Source organism: Lepisosteus oculatus, chromosome 2 (genome assembly GCF_040954835.1).
Source record: "Lepisosteus oculatus isolate fLepOcu1 chromosome 2, fLepOcu1.hap2, whole genome shotgun sequence".
Taxonomy (NCBI): Eukaryota; Metazoa; Chordata; class Actinopteri; order Semionotiformes; family Lepisosteidae; genus Lepisosteus; species Lepisosteus oculatus.
Window position 1 is genome coordinate 18,812,244 of NC_090697.1, and position 9,218 is coordinate 18,821,461.

General features: G+C 37.5%; 1 protein-coding gene across 1 annotated transcript; it reads left to right on the plus strand.

Annotated features, from left to right (window-relative positions):
- The first annotated feature begins 2,534 nt into the window (after positions 1 to 2,534).
- On the plus strand, positions 2,535 to 8,472 carry batf3 (basic leucine zipper transcription factor, ATF-like 3). Its single transcript, XM_015339120.2, has 3 exons — positions 2,535 to 2,876; positions 4,190 to 4,300; positions 7,591 to 8,472. Exons 1-3 carry the CDS (start codon positions 2,787 to 2,789, stop codon positions 7,774 to 7,776), a joined length of 387 nt encoding a protein of 128 aa, XP_015194606.1. The 5' UTR covers positions 2,535 to 2,786; the 3' UTR covers positions 7,777 to 8,472.
- Positions 8,473 to 9,218: the final 746 nt, after the last annotated feature.

Below are 9,218 nucleotides of genomic sequence, written 5' to 3' on the forward strand. Positions count from 1 at the left end.
GTTAGTATTTTTATAAAACCTCGTCTACATCCTATCTGTAACATACATATAGTTAATTTACTTTCACAGATAACACTTGTAGAAGTTAAGTGATGCGAAATGTTTCTGTTTGTGGCCTTTTAAATCTGAAAATGCTATAACTTTTTTATTGTTTATTGGTACATAAAATGGTGTTTTTAACTATTTTACAGTTGGCTGCTGTCAAAAAACTACTCCACTTCAGTAAGGTGATACATATAACGTTTTGTTTTAAAACTACATAATTTCTAAAGATGTTTTTTTTTTGTTTATCCTCATAAAATTAATACTTTTACAAGATATATTCCTAGCCTCATAGGCCTTTAATGCCAGTTTTGTTTAAATTTTCTTTTATCCTTTTTTTTAACATCAGCGAAGGAAGTACCTGTTTCTCATGTTTGTGCTAATTCAGTAGATTCTTAGAACATGTTTTGACATTTTTCTGAAAGTGACAACTGTAGAAGACACAAGACAATGAAAGGAACATCAAATGCCAAAAGAAAATGATGTGGCAGTCATGGTATAACATTTCCATTTAAGGTTAAATTTGGTTTCAGCAGCCAGTTTCAAAATAGAAGGTGGAAATTTAGAATGTCAGAATCTGACACGTGTCTGAGTTTGTAGTCCCCAAAAGTCAACACGTAGCAATCTTAATTTTAGCCACACCGATCAAGAAAAAGAGACTAGTTTTTGATTTTTTCTTTTTAATTTGAATAGCCAAGAAAAGAAACACACATTTTGTCTTTAAGCCTAGGTTACTGTTCTCAAAATAACCTAAACTGAGGTATTAACCTACAGTATCTATAGTAAGATACAGGATACCTATAATAGACTTATTTTCATTCTAGACATTTTAGGTTTCAAGGAATTTTGCTTTGCTCTTTTTTTAGAACAATTACAAACTGTTCAGGTGGTTTGATCAGAAAAGGGAGAGCTCACACACTACGTTGGTATTGTGTCTAGTGAATAAGTGATAAGTTTATTTGACAAAAAAGAGATGCAAGCTGGAAATGACTCGGATGCACAAAATGTTTATTTAAGCAAAATAAATATGCTTTTGGAAGTCTAACAAAACAAGCATTTTTTTGTCTCTTTTGAAAGTACTGAGCTTTGATTTTTCTCATGGATTGCTGCACTTCCTGAGCTATTTGACTCATCTATTAAGAATGCTTGATTTATTCTGTTAAACTTTATTTTTGCTGCACCTCAATCCAGTTTACAAACATGGATTAAATGAGATTGGAGACTTTCTGTCCTGTACCACATTATCAATGAATCTGAAGCAAATTTCTGTACTAATTTATACTAGCAGCTACATCACATGAAAGCTTGCACCTGGCAGCCCACTGAGGTTAAGCAGGGTTGAGCCTGCTCAGTATCTGGATGGGAGGTCTGCTGGGTAAGCTAAGGTTGCTGCTGGAAGAGGTGCCCTCTGGTCTGTGTGGGTCCCAATGTCCCAGTATAGTGATGGGGGGCACTATACTGTTCAAAATATTGCTGTCCTTTGGATTAAATGTAAAACTGAGATCCTGACTTATTAAAAATCCCAGGATGTTTCTTGAAAAGAGTAGCCATATTTTATTGGCCATATACAATTTTTTTAATTAGGAATTTGTCTTTTCACATACAGTGCCCCAACTTGCTCCCCATGAGACATACAAACAAGGAGAGAAGCTTGGGGTCAGAGTGCTGGGTCAGCCATATATACAGCATCCCTAGAGCAGTTGGGGTTAAGGGCCTTGCTCAGGGGCCCAACATAGAAGGATTCCTCTGCCGGCCACGGGAGTCGAACCAGCATCTTTCCGGCACAAGCACAGATCCTTAGCCACAGAGCCGTCTCACTGCCCTGTTTATGAGCTGTGAAATCAAAATAAACATCCACACGATATGACATCAGATCCACTGAGTGCAAAGAGTGCTGGTTCAGACCCACACTCTAACCCCTTCTACAAATCTGTCCAAAACAATGTCTTATTATTACTGTATGACTTGAAGTAGTACTTAATGTACAGTAGTTCATGTAGGACAGCTTGCCTGACTTCCTAGCCTCATTAGAGTTTCGAATGATCCCTTCATATGACAGACTGTAACCCCATCAAACATATGCACATATATGTAACTAATTATTCAATGGTAATGGTTTGTGAATTGCTTTATATTTCATCCGTAATTTATTTTCTCTTTAACCTAGCGCCCGAATTAACCACTTCCCAGGGTTTCTATTTTCTTGCGAGCCGATGAAAGATCAATCCATTAATAGGATAATTTTCATTTTCCAGCTTCACTGTCAGTATCACTCAAATTCTTTAAAATTTGCGAAATAGTCTACACTAAGAATGTTTTCAGTACTACATGGGCAACGACTTTTTATTTGCTGTTTGGCTAAGTGTTTGAATATGAGGTTAATTACTGGTACGCCGCCGTGTAAACGCACATGCTGTGTAAACACCAAGTGCTGTACCAATGAACCCTTAATGTTAAGTTCGCAAGACCACGTGACTTAGAAGAAATTTAGAGCGCAGTTTCAAGAAAGAGGTAATTTGCGTTTCAAAGAGTGAAACTCCTCGGAAGACATCTGATTGCATCACCGAGACACGATTTGAGACGAGCAGGAAAAGCGATGTTACCTTTTCCCAGTCTTATCACAAGAGTTGTCGGGGATGGGTTGCACTTTTTAACAGAGGTTTTTTTAAAAAAAAACTGAGCCCAAGAGCTCGCTCCCTGTATTTTGTGCGAGGGACTCTTCCGTTTCCGACCCATGCGCTTTCATGTTCATAGCTGTGATGTCTGAAGGTGGGCTTGAAAGTGAGCTTTTGCATGTAAATGCAAACAGCCTGAGCATTTACCGCAGATGTGAGGTAAGATCAAGCATATTTAATGTATGTAAAACAAGATGAAGAGGGTCTATTTAAAAGTACAGTCATGCAAATAACTACAAAACTTTAACAAGTTAAAAGGATTAATGCCATGAAACGGTTTTAGGAACAAAAATATTAAACAACAAACAAATATCTTCCACATGATTATCATTCGCAAGGTTTCGCTGATGCTCTGTAGTTGAGTGTCTTTTCAATATAGATAATTTATCGGTATGTACGGAACGTTGACTGTCATCTAAAGAGTGAGAGAAAACGTCCAGTTTGGGAATTCACTAAACTGGGCAAATACGTGATAAATACATATGTGCATTATATACACGACGTCGGGAAAGCTACTAGTTTATGCAGGGTTCCTTTTTTCAAATTTGCAACATTTGAAGTAATATTTAAAAACTAGTAACTAATGTTCATAGTCTTTCGCTATGTAAAGTTACCTCATAAAATACATTTCCACCAACGTATTGATTTTTAAAAGTGTATGTGTAACTAACAACTGATTATTTTAAAAAAGAACTGTTTCATCTTTAATAAAATCACTCACCGATGTTAATATTTTATTCTGTTATGTTGCTACAGGGGTAAAAAATTTAGTTGCTCATATCACCTTATTCGTGTTGTAGTTTAGGACAGCATTAGCTCTTTAATTGACCTGTGTGGGACAGCTTCAGAGTACTTAAGATTTCTTTGTTGTTATTTAAGATTAAACTGTCATTATCTGAACAGTTTTGTGCCAAAATCCTTCTTTTAGAAGAGCTCTATGTTGTCTTCAAGTCATACATATATTTTGTCATAATGTAGAATATAAAGATCAGTAGTGGTACACAATTATTGGAATATTTTATGCCAATTGATGCTTATTGTGACAGTAATTAAAACTGATGTTTATTGGGATGTGAATGAAGCTACTTAGGGATGTTCATTTGTCAATCATGAAAGTCCAGTTGAAAAGACTTATGCATTTTATTACAACTAAAATAAAACTATAAAACTGACCTTTTAATCATGCTAAATGACTTGTGCAAACATTTTCAACCATTTCATTCAAACATTCCACCTGTTTTTTCATGAGTTATGAAAGATGAGCTGTTGTTGAGAGGTCACTGGCAGCCATAGAGTAGGAATACTAATGTTTTCAAAAGAGGGCTTTAAAAAAACAGGTTGCAGGGTTGTGCAGAATTTGTGTTGCGCTTGCTTTACAGCTTTTTGCACTCTTCTGCGTCCAGGGCCATTTGGTCTAAAGGTGTCTTAATGCCTTGTGAAGCATTTACATTTTTTTTCTTGTCACTGTTTAGTCTCAGAGCTCTGAGGACGATGACAAAAAATTAAAGAGGCGAGAAAAAAACAGAGTTGCCGCTCAGAGAAGTCGCAAGAAGCAGACGCAGAAAGCTGACAAACTGCATGAGGTATGTTGCCTGTAAATCCTTTCCATGACAGTCAGATTCTAAACCTGTTTTGTTACTCTGGTTTGTTGTATCCACTACTATGTATATGTAGAGGAGGCACCAGGGTGGATCTGATTAATCCTATTCATTTTAGTGGTGGCTTTCTGAAGAGGTTTCTGAAATTAAACACGAAGCCTTGCGGTGAAAAGCAGTAACTCTGTCACGTATTACAACGTGTACATGCCAGAAGGTATTGTAATAGACCGGCCTGACAACTGAACCCTTCAGGTTGCAACAAGACCCCAGGGAAAGCACAGTGTCAAGTCCTGCCTACCACTGCCGAAATTCATTTCAGACCTCACTGTGCAAATGCAAAAAATGCATTTGTCTGTTTTTTGGTTTTAAAATGTAAGGGATGCATTGTTCATCTCATTGTCCATGAGTAACCCCCAAGTGAGATTAGGTGTTTTCTTGGTGTTTGTTTTGTAGTAATGTGTGGCAACAGAAGAAAATCTCAGATGAATAACATAAGCTTTCACAGCACAAATCTGGTTTGAAAAGATTTGCATTTTTTTTAAAACGCATGCCTGCTCAACTCCCAGAACATCAATGTCGCTCTAGTCTGGATGAATGTTCCACTTTTTTGTGAAAAAACAGATGTGCATAAATATAGCAACCCTGTTGCCTGTTGATTTCTCTATGGTATCTAAACCTGCAATAAGATCATGCATTTGTATACAGTCCTTTGACTTGGTGTTTACTGTATCATGTGTTCCTCATGAATGGTTTTGAAGACATTTTTGTACCTTTATTTCTTTTCCATTCCTCACCCTTTGTAAAGGGAAACTACTCCCTATTTAAAAGACAACATCAAAATATGTCTGTCTTCATAAACAGTTAACCAACAAGTATTTTTTCTTAACTTATTATGTGATGGTGATGCTTGCACAGCCGGAAGGACTGACTGGCCTTGTTTTACTTGTAAAGTCATATATTATTCTTTCCTTCTCTGCCTGGCTTCTGATTTCCAGAACTACATTAGTCTAGGAAAATTCCAGTAATTTACACTTCCAGCCCTGCCTCATTGACATGTCCTGACATTTATTTTTAAAGTTTGCCGGATACTGTGATAAGAACAATATATACTGTAAGCCATTAGCCTGAAGTTGAGGTCACCACACATTTGAGTGTAAGGTAAAGCAGTGAAAACCTTTTAAATAATTTAAAATGATTTAGGTGCTGGCTGGATGAAAAAAAAATCAGGACTAGAAGTGAAAAACACCAGGCTGTAACTATTGACTCTTTAAGTTCTTTGGCCTGTTCATAGCACTGCAGTGTGAAAACTGAGCTCTGTGGAGCAGCGATCATTGATGCACATGCAATAGGGAGCATGAAGGACATTTTGATGAAAGGTGACAGGGACTGCCTACACTGCCAGTTTCTTAGGCTGCTTGGTACACGTTTCCATCATCTGTGTGAACATGTGCCTTATGGCACAAGTTATGGTTCCATTGGTATGGTTGCCAAATTATCGTGCCCCGTAGGGCACAATTTAAAGCTATGGTTATTTAAATTGGACAGCTCACTTTATATCTTTTGAGTTGTTCATCACTGGTTCCTGCTCTTCGCAAAGTATTTTTAAAACTAGTTGGAGTAGAAATGGGAAGAAAAAGGTATAGCAATACTGAAAACACTTAGGAACGCAATTTTTCTTTATGGGGGCTTTAAAGTGCTGTGTAATGTGAACTTGTTACTTGTTCCCCTGCTCTCGTTCTAGCAGGCAGTTCTTAGTCTTTTTAATACTATTTTTGTACAATGCCTCCAGGAACAGCTCTTTCTTCTGTTATATCAACAGTTTCCATGATGCTGTTTTCACAGTACAGCAGGACGCATGTTGGTCCTGTTGATTGAATACAGTAGGTGCACAAAAGGAATAGGTGCAGACAGGAAAGTAAGAGCCATCTAAGAGTGGATCTAAGTGAATTTGCATAGTGCTAAGGTTTCTCAAGCAAGATGAGCTGATGAAAGAATAACAGCAAGTAAAGCATTCACTCAGGGTGCAGGCTCAATTCTGTAGTCCAGTATTGTCTGTGAATTCGATTCCTCAACTGACGAAGCAGAGCTAGCTGAGTCCCACCAGGGTTGAGCACATGACCTGTAATTTTATTGGTCACCCAAGTGATTGTGACTCCTTTTCTGTGAAGCACAGCTGAAAGCAAGCCAAATGGTGTGAGACTCAACAGTGGGATGTGTCAAAGGAGTGTGTTCTGAGTCCTAGTACCTGATCAAAGTACAGGATTACGAGCAGTAAGCCAAGCCTGTCAGTAAATGGAGTTAGGAAATAAATTCTTGCTCTTCTCAAAATACTTTTTAAAATATTCACCCCTGCAGCAGCTCATTCTTCACAAATCAGAGGGTGTTCTGCCTGGCTTGACCTTATAGGGCCAGATTGCCAAAACTGCATACAGGCAAGTAAACAGCAATTTGTTACTTGCCTTGTTACTTTTCCTGTAAATTCTGCTGTCTTATGACAAATTTTTTTTAGCGGTTCTAAACTGGAAATGCATAAAAAGAAAAATTACAGTGTTTATATAGTCAAAAAGACTGAGGACAGATTGAGAGCTGAGAGCTCTCAGATCTACTAGGAATTGGAAAAGCAAGGAGCAGGACCCAACATCAGTGTAGTGTTGGGTTTTTCGGCCCCAAAACACGCTATTAAATGAGAAATATATATTATATATGCTTTCTGGATCTTTTGACTTATTTTTTTTTATAATTACAATCAACACAGTAAGTGAAAATTTTTCCTGTGCCTTTCATATTGTAAATACAGAAGCTCTTTATTCCATGTCGTAAACATAGAGTATAAAATTCACTGAAGCATACAAAACAAATCACACTCATCGTACGTCCCGATAGGGCACCTTTGATATTCTGTTTCTTTTATGTCTGTTAAATCTGAAGTCTGTTAAACCAAGGGTTTACTGTGTGACATAGCAGTAATCAGGAAAACAATAAGGTTTTAAAACAAATAATGGCTTTCCCGTACTCCCATGCATATGCACAGACACACTCTACTCTTTGGTCCCAGTCAAAAAAATAATCACACTGGTCAGCCATTCAACAGTAAGGCATCGTGGGGAATTGTGCATCTCATGAAGCTGTTTGTTTTCAATTATTGCATAGCAAAAACGTGAGCTGGAAAGCACTGTGATGCCTTCATGTCTCCTGGGAGTGTGGCATCAAGTGGCAGCTCCGACCAAGAGGCCCAGCAGGTGACTCATGAAAGCTGTCTGACATTTCACCTCCAGGAGTACGAGGGCCTGGAGCAGGAGAACAGCTCCCTGAAGAAGGAGGTGCAGAGGCTGACAGAGGAACGCAGGTACCTGACCGAAGCCCTGAAGGCTCACGAGCCCCACTGCCCACTGGTGCACTGCCCCATGAACCTGATGCCAATATCAAGGTCAGACATTATCAGCAGCTGCTTGCCAAGATAAGGACAGGAGGGACGTCAGGGAATGAAGTCTGTCGCACAGGAGACCGTCGTAAACTTCAGAGACTGGAGTGTGTGGTGTTTGTGTGTGGGTGTGAGGATAAAGCTGTAAATTAAAAACAAAATAAACTGACAGAAAAAAGTGGGGGGATTCCTCAGTTGTCTGACAGAAAGCAAGCATCTTTGTCCAGGTGAAAAGAATACTCTCCTGCTCAACAGGAAGGGCCTGTTTTCTGCAACTAGGAAAGACTGGTTTTGTTTTAATCACAGTCAGGCTAGATACAGATAGTGCTCACTGTGTCTGTGTGTTCTCTTCAGTATCTTCTGGAATTGTCTTGTTTAAATCAATCAGGAGCAATTGCTGGTCAACAACAATGTGTTAAAATCAGCATCATGTGCGAAATCAGCATCATTATAAAAAGTATTCACAAAGTTACAGACCTGGAATGCAATTAAACAATTTTGTCTTGTGAAAGTACTCCTGTATTTGGTGTGCTATTTTTTAAAGAGTGCATATTTACTGTACACTAAAGCATGTTAAAGGTGAAAAGGCGATTTGACTTGCTTTAAGCGCTAATTGTATTATGATTTGCCTCTGTAAAAGTGACGTCTTTAAAGTAATATTTTTCCAGTTGATCACAATGTTTTTTTGTCTTGAGAGTTGAATGTATTTATTATTTATAAAACATGGTTTACACTGGTTTTATGATTGCGTCTTTTGTGGTAATTATTGTTATATATCAGTATACAGCCTTTGAATCTGCAGTATGTTTTAATATTTCAGCTATTGTCAAAAAATGCCTAAAGCACAGATAAAAATAAAATTAATGAACCTGAAGGTTTGTCCTTTACCATTGTATATGACATTTTCTTGCCTTTTTTGCTGTAAGAAGATGTACTTTTCAGTTTATCAGTGTTTTCAGTTGTACATATGATAAATAATATCCATAATATAAATATATGTTGTCTGCAAAGCCATGCTGACATTAACATGGTTTCTACTTACTAGATTTGTTTTGCATATATACAACTTTCAAGGGTATGAAAAAGAATCTTCTCTAGCAAATCAGGTAACTTGAAAAATGATAAGCACATTTGACCACTATGTCATAGGCTGTGAATAATTAGCCATGTAAAGTAGTTGATGTGCTTTAAACCTCAAACACCATCTGTGTAGCTAAGGTTTTGCTATACGTCTGACACAGTTTCATAAAGAAACAGATTTGTCATTTTTTTGACATTGACATTCCTATAGGCTGTCCATATGTGTGGATAAAATCACCTTTTTAACGTAAGTACATTTAAAAAAGGTAAGTTGAGCTTGTCTTGTAGTTCACATTGATGTTTTATGAGGTGAAACAAAAAATAAATACAGGACAGTTCCAACAAACAGAATAGTGAAACAAACCAAAATAATCCTGAATCTTGACCTCCCGATATCAGTAT